The sequence below is a fragment of the Daphnia pulicaria genome, chromosome 9 (assembly GCF_021234035.1).
Source record: "Daphnia pulicaria isolate SC F1-1A chromosome 9, SC_F0-13Bv2, whole genome shotgun sequence".
Classification (NCBI taxonomy): Eukaryota; Metazoa; Arthropoda; class Branchiopoda; order Diplostraca; family Daphniidae; genus Daphnia; species Daphnia pulicaria.
In genome coordinates this window covers 176,497-197,697 of record NC_060921.1, presented here as the reverse complement: position 1 = coordinate 197,697, position 21,201 = coordinate 176,497, and the positions used below count along the sequence as shown (strand labels likewise).

At 40.1% G+C, this 21,201-nt stretch overlaps 3 protein-coding genes and 1 long non-coding RNA gene across 5 annotated transcripts; 1 reads left to right on the top strand and 3 right to left on the bottom strand.

The window, feature by feature from the left end:
- Positions 1–1,889: 1,889 nt before the first annotated feature.
- LOC124313601 lies at positions 1,890–6,772 on the bottom strand. Its single transcript, XR_006910865.1, has 9 exons — positions 6,611–6,772; positions 6,315–6,540; positions 5,875–6,034; positions 5,523–5,810; positions 5,349–5,424; positions 5,107–5,285; positions 4,078–4,250; positions 3,252–3,419; positions 1,890–2,208 (listed from the first exon to the last, which is right to left on the bottom strand). It is a non-coding gene; the product is annotated as an uncharacterized LOC124313601 (long non-coding RNA).
- Positions 6,773–6,781: 9 nt separating this feature from the next.
- On the bottom strand, positions 6,782–8,997 carry LOC124313720 (ATP synthase subunit b, mitochondrial-like). Its single transcript, XM_046778534.1, has 6 exons — positions 8,539–8,997; positions 8,336–8,466; positions 8,143–8,285; positions 7,837–8,028; positions 7,586–7,747; positions 6,782–7,511 (listed from the first exon to the last, which is right to left on the bottom strand). Exons 1-5 carry the CDS (start codon positions 8,622–8,624, stop codon positions 7,670–7,672), a joined length of 630 nt encoding a protein of 209 aa, XP_046634490.1. The 5' UTR covers positions 8,625–8,997; the 3' UTR covers positions 6,782–7,511; positions 7,586–7,669.
- A 78-nt stretch (positions 8,998–9,075) lies between these two features.
- On the bottom strand, positions 9,076–12,893 carry LOC124312841. 2 transcript variants are annotated; one of them, XM_046777339.1, is made up of 8 exons: positions 12,751–12,893; positions 12,527–12,682; positions 12,016–12,419; positions 10,417–11,942; positions 9,819–10,349; positions 9,620–9,767; positions 9,259–9,555; positions 9,076–9,172 (listed from the first exon to the last, which is right to left on the bottom strand). In XM_046777339.1, the coding sequence occupies exons 2-7, from the start codon at positions 12,674–12,676 to the stop codon at positions 9,288–9,290; spliced, it is 3,027 nt and encodes a 1,008-aa protein (XP_046633295.1). In that variant the 5' UTR covers positions 12,677–12,682; positions 12,751–12,893; the 3' UTR covers positions 9,076–9,172; positions 9,259–9,287. The 2 variants fall into 2 exon arrangements, with proteins under 2 accessions (XP_046633295.1, XP_046633294.1); XM_046777338.1 differs by having other exon boundaries at positions 9,620–10,349.
- A 2,099-nt stretch (positions 12,894–14,992) lies between these two features.
- On the top strand, positions 14,993–19,101 carry LOC124313010 (TWiK family of potassium channels protein 18-like). Its single transcript, XM_046777670.1, has 4 exons — positions 14,993–15,344; positions 15,422–15,550; positions 16,798–16,863; positions 17,942–19,101. Exons 1-4 carry the CDS (start codon positions 15,050–15,052, stop codon positions 19,039–19,041), a joined length of 1,590 nt encoding a protein of 529 aa, XP_046633626.1. The 5' UTR covers positions 14,993–15,049; the 3' UTR covers positions 19,042–19,101.
- The last annotated feature ends 2,100 nt before the right edge of the window (positions 19,102–21,201 follow it).

The following is a 21,201-nucleotide window of genomic DNA, read 5'->3' as shown; positions in this document are numbered from 1 at the left end:
TGTTATGCCCAAAAGTTGTGGCATTGCATGTAAGGTTAAAGGTAAGCATAACCTTCCGAATTTACTACCTCATCATCCATCAATGCAATAAAATAATCTCAAAATTCACACCCATTTGTTTAACAGGTTCCTTCTCGCCTGAAAGATGTTTACACCTTTAAACACTTTTGGTGGGGTTGTTGCGTCATGAAATTGTATTACTGCCATTCCCTGCATCTCCCACTTCATAGCTACAAGAAACGAGCCTACAACAGATTGAGGTAAAGGTGTGGTTCCATATTCTTAATTTATCGTGTACTTAACTTTGGATTCCACCTTGGTCGTGGGTATTTATGGGCCTCACTGCAATGTTAAAACCTTTTTCTGTTCTTTGCTTTAGGAATTCATAGGTTGTGTGGTATGTCATTGGATTTCGCGAGTCAACCACCGATTTCAATCTACAGCGCAGTTTCTTTATTGGAATTGTGTGGTCCTGGCACAGAGATCCTTGATGCTGGCCTTTGTCCATTACAGAAGAGTGACTTCTACCAACTCTCTGCTCCATCCTTATCTTCGCTACCCACACTCATCTAGCTTCTCTGCTTATTATGCTGCTAAACAATTTGTCGTACTTCACTACCGAGTTAGACCAGTCGCTTCCGTCCGCCTGTCACTCTCCACGGAATTATGCCCAGGTACCCTCCAATTGACTTATTTTCTTAGATTATCTACTAGTGATCTACTTGCGTTAAACTCTATGTCTATGTAGTAATTCCAAAATCAGGCCCTTCTTGCGCGCAAAGTATTATTATACGTTTCTTTTTTCCAACGCTAGATGGCTTTTCGATAATTTTCAGCTGTCAAAACAGTCAGTTTAAGTAACTTTGCACATCTCTTTAAACATTTCTCGGCAGTTATTGTGTGGACATTTTTAGTGGTAACTGACGATAACTATTCCGCCAACAAAGCTCACTTGTTAAATTATCGATTTTGGCTTTTTTTTCTACTTCCGGTTTTCTCATTTCTGTCCGTAGTTCAGTAATCATTCATTCTACGCACAAACAAACCACATATTCGTGATCCTCGTAAAATTTGTGGTAAAGCTCATGTTTTTATTTTTACGTACGCATACTTCCGGTTTCGAAAATTTTCCTGAACTATAGTTCAGGAAAATTCTCGATTTTGGCCAAATTTCGGATTTCGTTTAAATCACATCTAATCGACCCCAAATTTCATGGAGGTCACGAATATGTAGTTTATTTTGACGACAGCTCAATGGTTAAGGCGCTGTAGTTACTTCCGGTATACTTCCGGAATTTTTTTTTAAGACTAGCAAGTGAACTTTGTTGTGTTTACATTTCTCAATATTGCCAGCTATGTTTAAGCCTTTAATAATGCGAGCTGTTTAAGTTTTGAGCCAAAAACCTGATCACTGTTACCTATATGTAAGTTCAATTGTCATGTCGCTTAATAAGAATTGTTCTCTCTTTATATTTAGGGAATGCAGAGATGTTGCCTAGATGAACACCAAAAGATTGACGGCAGCCCTAAAATGTCAGCGTGGATCATCATATGTTGTTGGTATTTATGTTTGTGTTAGTTAACCCGTTGTCTGCCACGCCTTTGTTCTCCCCTAGCTCCTTAGCATTGGCCGCGCCGAAAGGCCCTGTCAGGCAATGCACTATAGGGACTTCCCCCTTGTCAGCCCGGACTTGTCAGCAACGGCAAGTCCCATCTTGGTCATGGATCCTTCAGACGTGGCGCGTAGATTAGTAAAACAACCTACGGGTTGTATGGCGTGGCAGCCAATGGGTTAACTTAAGTGTATATGTAATTGAATGTATGTATGTATGATTGTAAAAAGTGGCGGAATTGTGGGTGGAGGTGGGACAAAATACACAATTCTAGTATCAACTTAGTTTGTATATTTCATTACTACTGATACAAATAAAAATACCATTGCGACAAATTGCAGGTAACAAAGATAGCACAGCTCAAGTTAGAACTGCTACATAATTTAAATCTGATTATCGATAATGTTGAATTCCCTTCTTTGGTCAAGGGCTGACTACAAAATATCTTCAGACACTCTTCAGACTTCATAAAAAACCCTCAACTTCAAACATCGATGAACAATTCACACATGATAGTAAAAATTAAGTGCAGGCTACTATGTATCTTCACCCATGGATGAACAGCAGCACCATTTAGACCAAGCAGTTGCCAAACCTGCAATAAAATACAGCAAAGAAAAAATGTCAATAACAAAGAAGAGACAAATTCTTAAACCATAGATCAAGATTGAAATACATGAATACTTACAAGGATTAGGAGAAAAGAAAAAAAGGCAAGGGGGCAAAGAAAGGGTTGGGGCAAAGAAGCCCCAACCCCACTCTAACATTGATGGGAGAGGGATGTCTTAGTGAGTAAGGTCCTCGTGATTGCTGGACCCTGGTTGATTCTGTTCTCAGCACCTTAGTAATTTAAGCGAAAAGACTGGAGGATAAAACAATCCAATCTTCATCGTATACGGGAGTGGTTCGAAATCTTTTCCCAGGCTGATTGTTCACGCAAGCTCACGCTAAATAGGTGGAACTAACAAAGAGACGAACGACCACAGCTCACATCCCACACTTCAAAAAGAAAAAAAAATATCAAGCTTCAGTGAATACCCGATCCTCACTTTCAATTTGTTCACTGGTTATTATCATTAAACGAATTATTACATCGGCAAACGAGTTTTTCAACTTTTTGGCCTTCGCGCAATTCAACTGTTCGTTGCCTGAATGCGAGATTACATTCAAATTCAAGCGTTTAAAATTTTTTTAAAAGGAATCCTACACCGAACGGTCAGTCAGTGGCTAAAACCAGGGGAAACACTCAAAGGCAGCCATACAAAAATGACATTGCTTCTGCAGAGTGCAGACCAACGGCGAAATTAACTTTGGATTGCAGGATTGGTTAATCTAAATTGTAATTCGTAGATGGGACGAAGGCCATCTACGCCGACCCAAAGAGGTTTCACCAAACGTCAAAAACAGGGACCTAAAAATGCGAACCCAGAGCCCTGGATCGTAGAAGCCGCCAATGCCGGCACCAAACAACGAAAATCCCAACGGACAAAAGGGAAATGAGTAATAACAAAAACTGGATTCTCAGCATAACAATCCAAGAGTCAAGAGACTAAAACGACGAACAGCCCAAGTCCAGAATAGATTTAAACTGCAAAAAAAGGCTAAAGAGGGCTAAAGACTATAAAGGTTCAGTTTTACCTTATTATTAACTTGATGGCCAAATGAATGATTAGGGTAGCAGTGGTGACTTCTGGAGGTGGAAGCGGAATATATACGACGTCCCCATGGATACCTTTGCGCTCACATAGACGTACGCGAGGACAGAAGAGGAACGATGATGCAAAGTTTGCTGGAAGCTCTCCATATCTAGTGTAAAAATATCAAAAACAGTTATGGTAAAGTAAGTGGCATTATCATTCATCAGTTAATAAAAAATTCTGATCTACAATGTAAACTAAAAACGTTGAAGGATAAAAAAAGAATCCAACTATAAGCCTAATAAGCCTACACAAAACACGCCTAACACTTTAGTAATTTTAAGTGTCTTTAAAATGGAACAAACAAATGCTTACTCTATTTGCATGACCTAATATCAAGTAAAGTTGAGATATTCTTTATCAAATAATGAAAGAACTTTCAAAGATCCGGTTTCAACAAGCTAAAGACGTTATTTATCCCCATGATCACTAAAAAGAGCAAGGAAATTCTGTTTTAGCGTTGTGGATTGAATATGACTGCGTCTTCAGGGTTTACTTTTTAAAAGTTATGAAATCACAAGATCCACTTTTTTGTTTAGGTAACACCTAGACGTTTTACCTAGAGTTTCTAAATTTCTTTGATATTTCATGAGAAATAATAAGTGATCACGTTTGTTGTCACAGATGTTATAACTTTTTTTCGTGAATTCCAGGTAATATTCTACCTCGGACTAAGAAGATTTCGTATGTGAAGGGATGACTGCTTTTCTGACCAAGACGTTTATGAGATAACACTAAACGTAACAATTTATCATTTGAATTAATACCTGTTTTTGTTTATGGAAGACTTGTGTTCCATTCTTCTCCGTTATTTGTTAAACAGTAGTTAATTTACATTCTTGTTGGAAAACTTCTTTGGCAGACGACGTAAAAAGGGGCGTAGACACGACACACGAGGCTCGTTGTCTGAGTGACAGTCCAGACGACTAAGCTGTGCCATCTAGTAACCAAACTTTCTATCTGCTAATTATTTACGCATCACAAAAAAAAAAAAACCAAAAGCCCGCCAAAAGAAAAATAGTGAGTCTACGAAAAAATAGGGATTTTTCCAAATAAAAAATAAAGTGATACGACTGTTAAATTGGGCCTCCTTGAAAGCTGAAATATAAGAATGATCTACAGCTGAATCGTCAGTATGTACATGTTTTAAACAATGCCGAATAGTTATAGTTATATAAGGAATATAATTAAGGTCTCAATTCCAAAGAGACGTTATACTCTTCATCCACCAACTCCGCCAGCCATCAACTGAGCAACGGGCATCGCTAGATGCCGATGAACGCGTTCAAGAAGATTGGCATCCCTCTCACTATTATTAGGCGGTTTTATAACTTGGTGATGATGAAGAGAACAACAATTGCATCGATAGTTTTATACCGCGTTTCGCATATTTGTAAATACATTAATTCTTTAATTGCATTAGAAAAATAAAATTCCCTCGAGACCCAATTGGCTATTCCCACCCTATTTTCCACCATTCCAGGGCGGAATTCAATCCAGCCGTTGAAAAAACAAAAGAGCAACGGAGCAAAGGCGGAGTAGATGAAACGGTGTAGTAGAGTGTAGTAGGTAGGAGGATGGGTCAAGATAAGGTTGGGTGAGTCCAGATTGCATAAAATGGTAAGGGTTGGGTGAGTAAAATTCTCATCCGGATTGCATAAACTTGAACAAAGAAACTAGCCCCCCCCCTCCCATTCACAAAAACGCCCCAATACGAAAACATCAAAACAAATGGCCGATAATCAAAAGACAAATAATAAAGACTGATAATGGCATGAAGCCGAAATATTCCTTACCTGGAATTTGAAACTGCAAATGATTCCGGAATCCTGACAATTTTTCCATGAAGGGCAGGTAAACGCGTCCACGACGGCAGGCACTCCAGGACGTTGACTTTACAGTCAAATGTGGAGAGCAGGCATTTTCATTTTCGTTCTCGAGTTCTGGAAACAACTGGAAGTAAGCAGACGACAGCCTGAAAAAAACTTGTTTAATGTTCTGTGGCTGTTGTTGTTGTGGTTATGATTATTATTATCACTTGTATACAGGGGTTGATTGAATTTCTATGTAACTTGAAACATGGACTAGGGTGTGTGTCCAAACCTGAGAAAGATCTAAAACACCAAAACAGTGATAAAAGTCAAACAAAATAGCAGTGGAAAGTAATTTCTGTCTAACTTTTTTTGAAACATGGTGGCGTCATACTACTTACGTAATCACACACGTGATTGACAGGGTTCGTCTCCACTCCGCGTGTGCTGTTCGCCCCAGAGATCTGCGAGCTCTTCGGCCGGCGCAAGCAATAAACTGTGAGCGTTGGCGTAGCACGATGGAATGAGTGGTGGGGCATTCTCCCAGGATTTGGCCAAGTTCTTCCGGAGACCTACAATAAGCTGACGTGCTCTTCAGCAAGGCGTATACGTTTGGTGATTCTCAAACCCAGCCAGAGTTGAGATACGTCTTCCACGCGATCCATTAAATTTGTAAGAGCTGGACTTGCCTAACAAAAAGTTAAGAACGTTTAGAAAATTGCCAAAATATATAAAATGCGCTAATAAAAGTACTTCAATGGATGAGATCGCCCGCATAAATCATCGTGTGACCCGAGTACATCGGGTAAACCAAACCCTGCCATCGCAAAGTGAGCCGCTGCTTCCGTTAAAAGTTTCCAATCACGCATCCGGATGGGGAATCGCACCAATAGCGACAAGAAATACGGTTCATCTATAAAGCAAACAAAAATTGTGATTTATGACTGAATTGGAATCCCAGTTAATTTTCAGTAACAACTGAAACAAGGAAAGGTGCAGCAGAATGCATAAAGCTGCCTGATCTAATCGTGTCCAAAACTAATTTTTCTTTCATTAATATGCATTGTACACCCTGGCAGGTGATTCATGATGTCCAAAACCTTGTGTTTGGCAGCATGTTCTTCTATTTTTGGGGGGCTTTTGAGGTTCTCATTTCAGTAAATGAAAAACAAATATAAGAAAAATGAAAATACCTCAGAAAAAACTCTGACGAGCTGATCGCTGTAAGCAAACTTCAAGCTGAAGGACAACGTTTTCCCTCTTGGCAGCGTCAAAAAGCATCTTCATGGCAAGAGATCGATCCTGTTCAATCTTCCCTGCCACGATTTTGGCCTAGGCTTCTACAATGGCCATATCTCGACCAGCGTTCATTTCGGCGTCGGATTTCTAGTAGGAATATGCGTAATTTCAGGTATGGGGCTAGAAAGCGATAAATTATTTCACTTACAGAAACTTCAGCGTCAAGGAATGCAAAATAATTGAAAGTTACCAATACAAGGGATGAAGCACATGTGTACATTGCCAGGATACGCTTGACGGACTGGTCTTGGAAAGTTTACCACATCTCTTTCTGGGCATTTTGTTGTAGCAGCAGCTGCCGCTTTGAGGTGGCCGAGGTCTGTGTCATCCGAATAGACCGTTTTGCCATCCAACTCCAGCGGAAGAGCGCCAACGTTGTTCCCTTGTTCTGCAATGATTGATAACTGATCGGGAGCTTCCGGTGGGGAACTGATTTCCTCTTTCTCTGGGAGTGCTGCCGTGGATGGTAAGATGGTCTCCAGAGGCAAATCGGCAACGGTGATGGGTAGGCCTATGGCTGATGGACCCTCCGGGACAGGTACAATTGGATACGTTAGCGGAAGTTCCGCTGGATTAGAATGTGCTTCCGCAGTTGGTGAATGATAGAGTTCAGATGTAGTCAGAAGCTCTTGTTCTGGAAGAAACTTGGAATAGGAAGGATCCTCCAGCTTCTGAATTGGTTCTTGAATTGGCTCTTGAAAATTAGATGACGTCACTGTTTCAACTGAATCTGAATTGCATAATCCGCTGTCGACATCTGTTGGCAGTGCTGGAAGCTCGGTCTCGTCAGGTGAGTCAGGATAATTTCTGATTGGGCCAGTGTTATCAATTGCTTCCGGTTCATCTTAGAGAACGCCCTCAGCAGTCGTCGGTAGGAAGGATTGGCCAGGAGTCACTGCAACATCAGCTCCATTCTCATCATTAGGAATAAAAAGGTGATAATCTTGATCGCTGCGATGAATTCGTTGAATGTTGGCCAGTATGTTGCGTAATTTCAAAGCAGACGTACGAGGTGAACGAACCGGACTGGAGTAACTGCAGCCTAGCTGAAATAAAACCAGGCAAGCTACAGCCACCGCGATATTTCTCTTCTGCATTGAAAATGGACCAATATTATTTCTTAGTGGTTATAAAATGAATATTATAATTTGAGGCCTATAATTACGGTGAGAAAATTCATGTTGCAAAGGCTCGGTGCGGTGCTGGTTGTGGTGTCTGTTTTAGTTTCTGACTGGATGTGAGTGAACGACTAAGATAGCGACGGACTTATATAGGGCTGGCATATAACTTGATTTCCATCACAGCAGTCGCTTTCTCCGCAGTTTTCCTGCCATTATATAAACGCACGTACAAAAACCCAGAACCGCAAAAATCATTTAAAAAAATGTTTTGAAGTTGAAATCGTTTCTTGTATACCGTTATCGCTGCCGGTTGCCCAGCAGAGAAACGGTTTCGGGGGTTTCGGAGCTGTTGGCGGTAAGCAGCTTCAAGCTGAAGGGCCACGTTTTCCCTCTTAACGGCGTCAAAAAGCATCTTCATGGCAAGAGCTCGATCCTGTTCAACCTTCTCTGCCGCTATTCTAGCCTTTGGCTTCTTCAATGGCCATATCTTGCCCAGCGTTCATTTCAGGGTAGGATTTCTGGTAGGAACATGTGAAATATCAGGTGTGGGGCTAAACAAGGATCATTCATTTACCTTACAGGTACTTCAGCGTCAAGGAATTTGGCTGTGGCCAGACCCAAGTTTCTTCACAGCATACACACCCATGATGGCAATGGATAGACCAGCGTAGAATTCACGTTCCATGATGTAGATTTCCTTGCTGCACAAATAGGTAGCCAAACACAGTCTGAAAGTGTAGGGACCTGATTTCAAAGCGGTTTCATCTTTTTCACGCAAAATAATTGAAAGTTACCAATACAAGGGATGAAGCCCATGTGTACTTTGCCAGGATACACTTGACGGACTGGTCTTGGAAAGTTTACCACATCTCTTTCTGGGCATTTTGTTGTAGCAGCAGCTGCCGCTTTGAGGTGGCCGCGAGGTCTGTGTCATCCGAATAGACCGTTTACTCGATCCAACTAATCAAATGAAAGAGACAATTTTCGTTTAGCTTACCGAAATGAATGGCGAATGGTGACGAACAAGTCGATTTGATGCGAGTCACAGCCGTTTTTAAAAGGCCAGTCAAATCCACGTCGCATTTTCTCTGCTCTAAATTAATCCCACGGGGGAGTTCAACGGCTCATTCCACCTGTTAATGACCAGACAGTAAACACTCGTACACGTTGTCTTTAATTAAAAACAATCTAACATATTGGCCACATTAAATCGTGCATTCCAGTTGTCCGTCATGATAATAAGACAGCTTGTTAATTCATGACCTAATCATCCCCGTAAAAAACAATTTCATGGAGCGTTAACCTTAACCTGAAATAAATTCAAAGTGTAGATTAAATAATTGATAAGCAATTAAGCATTAGTACCATGGCAGAATAGCGATTTCTGCAGACAAGCACGTAGGCGCAAACAGAATAACAAATGTCTTGATCAATCGAAGTAGTCATTGACCTGTTCACCAACTCCCGGCAAATTTAGAGGGCATTTTGCATCTTCTGCAGTTTTTACAAGTCCAATACTTAAAATTTTTTGAAGTAGATGTAATAAAAAGTGTAATCTTGGTTATTCAATACAAAAACGTTTCAACTATGCATCAAGACTTCTAAAGAGTTTTCCGTGAACTAAAGCCATCCTACAAATCAACCGAATTACAAAAAAAAATAACTCAATTAACTTTTAAGAATTTGATTTTAAATTTCAGGCTAATCAATAACTCACGGATTAAGTTGCGATAAGTTTCGACCAAATTACAATTTCTTGCAAATGAGTTTGTGCATTGGCCAATGAGAATGCTGACACTCGACACTGCAGTAAACAGTGGAACGGCAACGACTGCAAAACTTCAACTTCTCAGGGATTTTCTTACAAGCGGCACAGCACTTCTCGTCAGCTGGTTCATCCTTGTTGCTTTCCGTCGATTCGGAATCCTGGTAGAGAGGCGAAAGGAAAGTAGCAAGCCAATGACTGCTACCTCCTAGAGGAATATTCTTCTTCTGCCATTTGTTGGGCACGATTCTGTTAGCGGGAAATCAGAAAATCAGTTATGTAAAAACAAAATTGAAGTAAGTAAGTCAATTACCTAGTGGAGTTCAAACGCAGGAGAAAACGAAACAATTGAAACTCTTCTTCGGTCTCGGCATCCATTATCCTCTTAATGTCCTTGGGTGTCCCAAGTGGAAAAACTTTCTCAACAATCTTACGCTGCTCCGTTTCTTTTTCTTTTGGCACAGTTTGGTTAATCGTAAAAACATTCTGTCCAAGTTTTCGCGAAAAGATACCATTGAGAGCAGTAATCAGCAAAATTGGGGTTCCCGTTGGGGAAGTAAGAAGGGGCCGATGGAGTTTCAGTAGGTACCGATCGTCATTTCGACCGTAACTGACAAACTCAATATCACTGGTCATCAATACTCCAAGCTTGAGACGTAAGTTATCCAAAGCAGATCTCTTAGAATCACGAAAATGGGCATAACTCATTTCCTTCGATACAAATTGACTGCTCAGATGGTCTTCCAGATTCTTGAATCCATCTTCAGAGTTGACTGGCTTGTTTTTCCAGGGAACTAAATCGCCAATTATCCACTTTGACTTTTTGGAGTGAAACTCGCACGGCCAGGGCTCCAGCAGGGATTTCTTCAACAACAAATCGACATGTCGACTTTTGGGATGGAGCGTCGCTTGAACATTTTTCGCAAGGATCGGAAATGGAAATGTTAATGACAAGGGTTGGATTTTGCTGGGTTGAGTCAATGAAACGGTGACGTCATGGCAGGATTCGCAGGGGGCCTGCTCGTTAGTGGATATCTTCAATCCTGTAAAAATGGAAAGCTTAATGTACTTGCAACATAAACGAACCAATCGAAATGCAAAATTACTCACCTGAAACGTTTCCATCACATTCAATTGCAATCCTTAGGGTGTACTGTTCTTCTGACTCGATACAACTTTCGACCTTCATGTACATTTTACCTTTAGGATCCAGCGGAAGTTGAGACTTGCTTTGACCAATCGGGTAAGGTACAAGATATTCCTCTACCCGCATTGATTCAAAAGGGTCTAAGACAAGTAGTGGCATTCCATTGAAAGCATTGACAACAATCGCATCGTACGTTTCATCAAAACCATGATCGCTAGGCAGTAAAAACGACACCATCCCCACTGCTTCTCCTTTTGAAGTATGATGGAAATCAAGTTCAAAATTGTCGATAAACTGAGTATCGGGTACACGATGTTGATCGGGTAAGTCACGACGGACAATAAGTAGCCGAACTTTGGGGGTACGTTCTTTGTTGGCAGCAGACTTAACTTTGTGCACATCAGCTGAAAATTTCTTCATTTCCTTCCCGTTCTTCCAATCCTCCAATGTTTTTCTTGCCAGTCTGAATTGGGGAGCGATGTCAAGTAGGTCTGGTAACCAACAATCATGTCCCAGTCGCTTAATCATTGAATCCAAAATGTAGTTGAATGTTAGAGGAGTGTAGTAGATTTCACCTCCTCTACATTTCTTCACCATAGATACAGGATTTGGTAATGTTGTTTGATGGCAAAGTTTGGCCAACTTTGTTAGGCATCGATTTAAATCAGGTGAAGGGACCAATTTGATGTTCTGAAAGTTTGGTACTTTCTGCCAGCAGAGAATCACTGGGTATCTTCTTCGAAGGGCATTGCAACGCAAGTAATCTACGGCAGAATCCCTTAATTCAACATGATCAGCCAATCTCAACCCGTAAATAGTCGGAATCATACTCAATGGAGCACAAAGGGATGTCTCGACGATGGTGTTGGCCGAATGTTGACTGTCAGTCATTATTTCGGTATAAAAAACTGCATTTGGGTTATCCGACAACTTTTGGCAGCATGCAACAACTAAATTGGCTAACCCAACACGACTCACGAAATTAGAGCAGTCGATGACGTCAAACTTGTTTGCGTCTGAGTAGCAATGTTTTATGGCTTCTTCTAAGTGAAAAACGATTTTGACTATTCGAATCCGGCTGCGATAGGAAGACACCAATCTCTTGAGTATTTCGGAGCAGGAGTGGGTCATGATTTGTTCAACTGAAGTAATCAGCTCTCCTTTTTCCATCGGCATATAACCATCAAACGGAGTAAAAAAGCAGAAGATTTTCCAATCATGGGTCTTGGGATTCAGCAAAGTTGGATTGACGCACACTGGTTTTTCGTCATTTTGACGGCGAGTGATGCCGTTTCTGTAGCATTTGAGCAATTCATCGTAGATCTTTTTACGAACACAAGGTGCCAATCCTATGAACCCTTCACGACTTTGAAACTGCTTAACCAGTTCTTTTAATGAGGCAGTGAAGAGATCAGCATTGCTTAGTCGTGCTTTCTCTTGTAAATGTCCTGGATACATGAAAACCATCAAGTCCAACAAGCATTGATTCCTATTAAATAAATATGGAAGAATTAGTCTGAACCACTATTATTATAAAACTATTTAATTACAGCCAAAGTTACCTTTGTCCCCAGACTTTTCTCAAAAGTGATTGAGAGTCGGTTTTGTTTTTAGAGGAAACAGAATGCCAGTTACTCCACAGACTCTTCAATTCTTCAAGGTGACTTTTGTTTGGAATTGAGACGTTATCTGGTAATTTCTCATTCGTCAACTCCTTCACAACAGAAAGAAACCTCTTCCTGGTTTCTTCTGACCAATCCATATTGTACCACACATCCCACAGAAAACCAAAATCTTCATCATTGTCAGGATTGAAATCACTTGCTGACACAATTTTCAAAATTATGATATTTCGAGCCAAGACAGAAGGACTTAAATCATTGAGATGAATCTCTAAATTTTGAGGATTCTTGGAAGTTGTTGCTTGAAAGGTATTTCTTAGATCATCACAACCCAATAGAAGAACCTTAGGAATGAAAAACATCGAGAGTAAATGGGTGATTGCTTCAACAATACATAGTCATATTTAACAATAAATATATCAAATATTCAACAATAGTTGCGAGCAAATACCTTAATCACTTTATCATCCACGTCGCTAATATTCCCTTCAAAACAGAAATCCTTGAGAACGTTTCGAACTCGTGTGGTCCCAAAAGGTACATATTCCGTTTTACAATCGCTTTCTATCAGCTCACGTCTTACCGGATCCGGAGATAACATTTTCTTCTATTTTCAAATCCAAATAAACTGATATGTTGAAGTAAGAATGGTCAAATACTATAATAATACCTTACGTTTATAACAAGCTTTCAGGGTTTCGGACTTTTGGCATGCTTTCCACAATCTGCACCGTGCACCAATTGCACCATGCCTTTACCACAGACTAAGAGTCGCTGTCAATGAAATAGTAATAGTCGAGCCAAAAGTCGTGCGCAGTTTACACCAATGCGCACCACAGCGGCCGATAGCACAACTATATTGTTATTACGCTTGACACCCAATGTAGGGCCAATCCTTTGTTCGACAAGCGGTTCTCGACTAACTAACCCAACAGTTGATGGATATCACCCAATTCCGTGCGAAAGAAAAAGCAGCGGGGGGTTTGGTTTCTTTTTTACAGCAGAGAGAGAAAGAAAAAGACAATAGTTATTAATAGATGAACTTTTGAAAAAAAACGTGAATGAAATTAACCTCAAAAATTTCGATTTCTTTCCGTCACGATCACTAGATGGCGTTGCTTATTAAATGTCATATGATAATAGGTGATTAAATAGCCCAAAAAAGGTGACGCCCGCGCGGGAATATCCGCGGCGGTGGTTGTGAGTCACGGCGTCGCCTTTCAAGGACTTTTCTCGTTATAATAATCACAGCAGTTGCGCGTTAAATGTTTTTCTTTTCCCTTTTGGCTGGTTATTGCTGTTGTTTTCCGCTGATTCATCATCATCGCATCCCCCAGCGTGTGATGTTAATTAGAATAAGACAAAGGACCAACAAAAAAAGGAAATCCCCCGACTGCCCGTCGACTTGATATCATCACACGCAACCGAATCAAACATGAAATTTATTCGTCCACAATCGAGAAATAATTTTTAAAAAATTGACGAAATGTTGAACAATAAAAACCTAAATAAATCAGCGGGATCGAATCGTTTGAATTTATATTTTTTTAAATGACAAGACGAGGTTTTGATGGATGGCGTGTCAAAAGGACATTGGATAGGCCTATCTAAAAGTTGCTAGACTTTTAATCGAAATATTTCCAGGAGAAATTGTTGCACTTGACTCTAAGACTCTCAATCAACTGTGATGGATTGCCGTGAATATCGGCCGTTTGATCATGGGTCCTACTATAGGCTACATACGCACGTATGTAAAGTCTATTAGGTTTGTAATAAAATTGCGAAAAATTATTTATCACGTAAAAATGATATTCCAAATCGGACGTTGATATTGGATTATCAAAAAGATATCGTGTGCTAACTAGGTTCACCGGTTCACCAATTCCTGAATTCCTGTTAAGATGCATCGGACAAATATACAATACATGCCCGAGCTCGAATTATACGCTTAACTGAATCGCCATCGCTAGACCCCGGTTCGGTCCTACGTAAACATAGACATCCTTCTCGGAGGGAACCCTTTCGTATTTTTTTGGCGCCTTAACCCACTCAGCCACACGATGACAAATATATTATAGATTGTTGACTAGTTATACATTCTATGTTTTGCACTTCTTGTGTTGAAAATAGAGCTTTTGTTCTTGTGTAGTTAGGAAAAGAGTTAGGATAAATAAGTCGATTTATCTAATAATTAGTCTATTAATTTTTATTTGTTTATTGTTAAAATTGTGGACTTTTTTATCCGATCGAGCTATAAAATTTACCTAGGCGTATGGTTCAAATCCTTGCAAATGCTAAACTTTTTAAAATTCAAATTTGAATTTAATGATTATATTTCATGGTTAATTGACTTTCAGATGATTAAAATAAAATATGCGTTTATTTAATGGCCTAAAAACATTAAAATTGTGTTATGATGTACCATAAAATGAGCGGCAACACGAGGGGTTATTCACTCCTTTCTGGGGTGTACTAATTTAACAATAAATATTGTCGCAGTTAAACATTTGGTGACCTTCGTATACCCAACTGGCATGTAGAAATGAATTTGCATGGCCATTGATATTAAATACAATTAAATCTCAAGTCCATACAGCATCTGCTTGGAATATTCATTCGGAATATCTACTATATATTCCGCACCCAAAATAAATAGAGAGAAAAAGTTTATTTTAGTCATCATCGACGTCATGCCCAAAAAGTCGCGTATAGGAGAAGAAGAAGAAGGACAGCAGCAGCTGTTTATCTTATTTTTCTGTTTTGGTTATATCTCTCATCTCTCTCCCTGCGCATATATTTTCGCTTCTTCTTCTTATCTTCTGCGACTGCGCCATTTTTGCTAGGCCCCCAGGAGAAGAATCTTTTATTTTCTGTGTTATTTTAAATCAAAAATAAAAATGGTGTGCGGTCATTTCTGCTGTTTTTTCTCGGGGTTCTCAGTTGTATATTCGGCCGGGAAGCGGTTGAGCACGACATGGGATCGTCTCGTTTGCGCCAAAGTTCATTGGAGGAACGTTACCGCAAATGTTTGCGCATTTCGTTGACCTTCCTCTTCTCTCAGGTGGGTCTCATTGGGTTGGTGGTGGCCTATTCGGCCGCCGGGGCCGTCCTTTTCGAGTGGCTGGAAGCCGATCAGGAAATCGAACCGCGTCGCAAGATCCTGCAGATTCGACTCGACTGTCTCGACGATTTGAATCGACTCAATCGGCAGCAGTTTGACAACAATTCCGATGAATTATGGGCCATCAAAGCCGGCGCTCTTCTCAAAGGTAAAATGCAAACAAACAAATTTATTCCATGTCTAATATTGAATTGAATCTATCAATTGAAATCCATTTTGTCTAAGCGTTTGAAACTCAAGTGGTCAAGGCCACCAAAGTGGAGGGATACGACGGTAAAGAAGTGGACGACGCCGAACGGCAATGGTCCGTCAGCGGATCGCTACTTTATTCCATCACCGTCATCACCACCATAGGTCAGCTCATTAGCTCAATTTTAAAATTAAATTTAATTAAAAATATAATAGTGCGCTCAAATAAAAGTTCACAGCCGTTCCCAGCAGCTGCCAGCTTTTTAGATTTTGTCATGTGAATAGCACAGACAATTATTTAGACTACATTTTTAAATCAAGAAATTAAATAATTAAATGTTTTTATTTATTTTAATTAAATGAATAAAAATTCACAGCTGGAAGCGTTGTAGATTTTAGACAAATGATTTAGACTAGATTTTATTTAAAATATAAAGAAAAATAATAACCGCCCACGCAGCAGCCCAGCGTGCAGTCTGTGGCCTCTGACAGCAGCAGCACCATTTTCTCTTTTCTTTCCCGACGAGATGTTATGTAAATATACACGCACGTATATGTAGACGGGCGACCCTGCTCTGCATGAGTGCTATGCTCGACCATCGGCGCAGTCGTCCCCTTTTTTTTAAATTTTCTTACCATTTTTGATTACGTCAATCGATTCCTTATATTTGATTCTATTTTTGGGTGCGGTGATTTTATTTTTAACTTTTTGAAATCGTCCGCGTCGGGTCGATAAATCACGTCGGGCTATTTTTTTTTTCTTAAAGATTTAAATGAAAAATTAATGGCCGTGTGTCAATAAATTAAATTGCGCCAAAAAATAAAAAAAAGGGCATATTTGAATCAACACTATTTAAAAATATTTTGGGTATATTGAAAATGAATAATGGGCTAACGCGTCTGCACGTAGTTATTTTACATTTTTGTTTTTTCATTGTTTATTTATATTTCCCTCTTCTTTTTGTGACGTGATGTTTATTGGCACTATAGCCAACTCTGTCAGGAGCAATATAAAACGCGCTAATATACTACTGTAAACATATCGAAAAAGAAAATCGTGAGAAGAAAATTTCCAGTTCGACCAGTAGCTGCTGCTACTCTTTTGATGGAAATATTATTATTATATAAAAAGAATGGCCATTTTTCTTTAATAAACCTCACCGTAGAAAGTATTGAGATTGCGCAACCGGTTTTTTTACCGTTTTATAATTTCAAAGAAAATATTTGACGAATGGCAAGAAATTTCCCCTTTGCTGGCGGTCTGTAATCATTTCACAACGAGAATAAAATTCTAAAAATCGATATAATTATATTTCTTTTTTTTTGTTAAAGAGCTAAACTGGTTTTAATTTCATCATTTCATGTAGTATATTCCATTTCCTAATGCGATTGCATGTTTTCTATGTATTCAGGTTATGGCAATTTAGCTCCGAAGACGGGCCCCGGCAAAGTGGTGACTATCATCTACGCCCTGATTGGTAAGACAAAACATTTTCCATTGCGCCATCGTCAGGTCAGACATTGTGTGTGTGTATCAAAGTGCACAGCATCAGCCAACGCCCTTTTCAGCTGCAAATATCGTTCCGTGTGAACCTGCACATCTGTTTAGAGATATAAATCAGACAGCAACAACTATCTGATAAGCATATAAATAATGGCGCCAACTATTTTTGAATTTCGCATATTTAATTTTTAATAAAAAGTATAAATTGCAGGCTGATTGATGATACACCAGCATTTAAAATTTAAAAAAATTTGGCGGGAAATATATATGTTTGTTTTAAAATAATTCAACGGCGAATCGAATTGCCTTTGTATCGATACACGACATGGAATATCATTTAAAAGATATCAGATATACAAAAAAGATATTATACAAGAGCACGACTGTTGTGCTCGTTGCTGCAAGTTCCAGAAAAAGAAATTGGGAGCGGAACGGGGACAAGGTTATGACGTCACTCTAATCAGCATCCATAGGACGTGTTAATTTATTAGACGCTTATATTTTATCTCTATGTGATGATCTATTATAAGTATAGGCTAATATTCATAAGCTCTCGTCTATATAGGTAACACACAAACGGGGGAAAATATAAGGAGGGGGAATGTTTACACGTCGTGATTGCAAAATGGTCACGCCCCCACACGTTCACGGCCCGTGTTTAGACAATTTCCGCTCATTATTTATTGACTTTCACAATAAGAAAAAGAATATAAATATAAAGAAGTTGTATTGTTTATGAGCAAAACGACTCTCGTCTTTGCTTGGCTCTTGTTTGTGATGTATCAATAATTTTACATTCTTAAACAAATGCCCCCGAGGCAAGAAAAAGGGGCCGGTATACTGTAAGTATAAGAGTCTCGTAACAAACAAAAAGGGTTTCCGATTTCAACCGGAAATTTCGTTTCCTTTGGCTGATGGCGCAGGAATGAGAACGTTGCTGCTGGCCGAGGCTCTTGTTTCATTTACATTTTGTATTGTTGTCCTACGTTTCTGGTTTCTTTATATTCAACTTGATGTTAAAATCATTTCATTTATAATATTGACATGTGCAGGAATCCCATTGATGCTCCTGTGTCTATCCAATTTGGGCTCCTTCATGGCCAGCAGTTTCCAGTTCGCCTTTGGTAAACTCTACTGCTGTTTCTGGTGTTCCAGTCAAAAGTGTTGTTGCAACAACAGCAACTACAGGCGACAGAGGAGGAGACAACATCACCAACAACAATTGAAAACGCTGACCCAACCCGGTCACGTCCTCTCGTCCAATCCACCGACCAACAACAACAACAAACAACAGCCAATCAAAGCGCAACCGGTTGTCCAGCAGGTTAAACGGGAGAAAGTGACAACGGACAATGACGGGATGACGGCCGAAGATTTGGCTCAATTAGCCGAACGGGACTACGACATTGTCATCAACTGCGATGCTGGGCTAATCAGCCGGACCCAACAACAACAACAGCGGGTGGTCATCTCCGGCTTGAATTACTGCGGGAGCGACAGGTTGAACGACAAGGCTCGAATCTTATTGGCCGATTGTTCGCGTTACGACTCGAAAGCTGATGATCAAGGAGCTGCTCCTAAGCCACACCTTGATGTTGGCTGGCCATCAGCGGAGGAGCCGGACGGCGGCCAAGGCCAGCAGCAACGCCACCAAGTGATGCAGTGTGATTCACCAGCAGCAGCACCACCTGCTGTGCAAACGACCGACATAAAATCGATGCTGGGCATCGTTCCAGCATCAGCAGATGGAATAATAGAATCGGCTAAAGTGAATCAACACGGCACCGCTGGTCCGACAGTCGTTAATGCTAAAGGCCAGCAACAACAGCAGCAACGGGTGCCCGTCTCTGTGGTGCTGGCCTTTCTAGTGGGTTACATCTGCATCGGAGCGGCCGTCTTCTCCGCCTGGGAAGAATGGTCCTACCTGGACGGGGCTTATTTCAGTTTCATCACCTTGTCGACCATCGGATTCGGCGATCTGGTGCCCGGCTCCAAAGTCCTGGAACAGGGCGAAACCAAATTGGTGGCCTGTATCGTTTACCTGGTCGTCGGCCTGGCCATGATCGCCATGTCGTTCAATCTCGTCCAGGAGGAGGTCATTTACAATTTCCAGCGACTGGGCCAGAACATGGGCATCCTGGACGAGAAATAATTCATATCTATTTTAATTCTAATAATATTAGTTGGATGAAAATACACAGAGTTAACTATACAATCGTTGGACTAAATCTGCATGGCCGGGCAAGCGAAAGTTTCTGTTCAACATCAAACGGACGCGAGGGGAGAGAGAGAGCTGCTGCCCATCTGATTCGTTTTTGGCCTTTGCAACCTGTCAAAATCCATCAATCCTGCTAAATTCAATCAGGATCGTGTAGAGCTTTTCACAAAGAAAATTTACGTGTTAATTAAATGGTTTTATTCCAATTAGGAGCCGAGTTATTGAATTTTTTAAAAATTGCATTTTAAATTTTTTGAAATGTTGGTTTTATGGCGCCATCATAGACGACCGGGAATTTTTCTCTTACTCTTTTTTTTTCTTGTTTTTTAAACGTTCGGTGTGTTGTTCGATCTTGCATAATTGCTGCGATATAAAACAGCAGCAGCAGTTGGGAGAAAAATATAAGAGCGAAAGTTGGATATGCCTCCGGGTGCTGGTATAAAATTCCAAAATATATTATAGAAACAACTTGATGGGATTTTATATGTTATAATCCCCCCCTCTGTCGTCTCGTAAGTGTTTATTTTATTTCCTTAAACATTTACCAAATAATAATAATCCTATAATGATGTCGACTCCACCCAAAATAATCCCCCAGCGCTCCTTTTCGTATATTAAACTATAATCCGGGCTACTTAAATGCCATGAATAATTATTGATTCGAGCTCCTGTTTTTAGGTTTTTAGACGTTTGAATCAAATGCGGGATATAAATGATTATTGTCCCGCCGGTAGTCTCACACGAAGAATATCGTCTGCTGTTTCACGTTTCACGTTATGTTGTTCCCCGCAAACAACCGACACGTCAAAATGTTTTCTAGCCTTGACACGCATTTCCTATGCACAACTCGTTGTTTTATTTTTTCTCTTTTCCAGCAAACATTTTGGCAGCACTTGGGAGAGAAAACCGCAACAACAACAACAACACTCACGACCGCTCTCGGACACCTTTGGCCTCCCGCCGGTGGTGACTCAACAACAAAAACGAGACCATTCAACATTCATAATTATCCAAAACATTCGCACGCCGTGTATAATTTATCCAGTAAATGTCGTCTAGAGTTCACATTTCATCCATTCAACGTGTGATGGATCTACATAACATCCGGCCGATTTTAAAAAATGACGTCACAATTCCGCACAATTTCTAAATTTAATTATTTGCAGATGACTTAAATTGTGTTGATTCCTTGTCTATATTTGCCAATCAATATTTCATTATTTGTAAAAGAGAAAATATACCCAACACCTTTATTAAATCTACACTATAGAAACTAGACGCAAAGTTTTGGGTCGTGTTTGTGTTGTATTTGGGCGGATGTAGGCGCGCCATCAATTGGATAATACCAAACATACATTTTCCCATTGAAGAAGAAAATATTTTGTTTTTCCTTTTTCTTCCTTCAATGATGGATGAATGAATGGACCTCAAGGGGGGCAAAGAATCCATCACTAACGTCAAGGACTAGAAGAAGATGTTGCACGGCCGAAATTTCCACTACACTGTGACAAAAACCTCTTTTATTTATTTTTTAAGAGAAAAAGGGAATCCTTAAATGGATAACAGATGATGACTATCATTTAAAACTGTAAAAAAAAGAGAGCGGCGTGAGAGAAAGACACATGACGTGTCCTCACTTGTTCTTCGTGATGTTCGGGACCCGGCAGCTTTCTATCTAAATTACCTTTAAGAAAAAATGGCGTCAAGTGAAGAGCATCATTATTCGCCCCCACTCTCGGCTTTAATAACTTTTTCCCTCCATTAGCCTCAGCGTCTTGAGAGGCACCACAATCAACCCGTTTTCCACTCCATCAACATTTATCCTCAGCAGCAGAGTGTGTCTTATCTAAATCAAATACGAAATGGTCGACCCATTTAAGGACGACGCCATTTTGTTTTGATGAAATCTTTCTCAGATTTTCTAAAAGCCAATCAGCTGGTTTCCATGGTTTCCATCACACACGCGTGCCGATTTAATTTCGTCTGCTGTTTGGGTGACAGCAGGTAATAAACATGAAAACAAGAGTGAAACAGCATTTTGATGTATTATATAAACTATACCCCAGATAACCATATTTATGTAGTCGTGTTTTG

Coding starts and splice junctions, on each gene's coding strand:
- LOC124313010 (XM_046777670.1), top strand. CDS start 15,050: ATGGGATCGTCTCGTTTGCGCCAAAGTTCATTGGAGGAACGTTACCGC. Junction 15,345..15,421: donor AGCCGGCGCTCTTCTCAAAG/GTAAAATGCAAA, acceptor ATTTTGTCTAAG/CGTTTGAAACTCAAGTGGTC. Junction 15,551..16,797: donor CACCGTCATCACCACCATAG/GTCAGCTCATTA, acceptor CTATGTATTCAG/GTTATGGCAATTTAGCTCCG.
- LOC124312841 (XM_046777338.1), bottom strand. CDS start 12,676: ATGTTATCTCCGGATCCGGTAAGACGTGAGCTGATAGAAAGCGATTGT. Junction 11,943..12,015: donor AGAAAAGTCTGGGGACAAAG/GTAACTTTGGCT, acceptor TTTATTTAATAG/GAATCAATGCTTGTTGGACT. Junction 9,556..9,619: donor CTGCGTTTGAACTCCACTAG/GTAATTGACTTA, acceptor TCCCGCTAACAG/AATCGTGCCCAACAAATGGC.
- LOC124313720 (XM_046778534.1), bottom strand. CDS start 8,624: ATGCGACGTGGATTTGACTGGCCTTTTAAAAACGGCTGTGACTCGCAT. Junction 8,286..8,335: donor GGGCTTCATCCCTTGTATTG/GTAACTTTCAAT, acceptor CTTTGAAATCAG/GTCCCTACACTTTCAGACTG. Junction 8,029..8,142: donor TTGGGTCTGGCCACAGCCAA/ATTCCTTGACGC, acceptor ACGCTGGGCAAG/ATATGGCCATTGAAGAAGCC.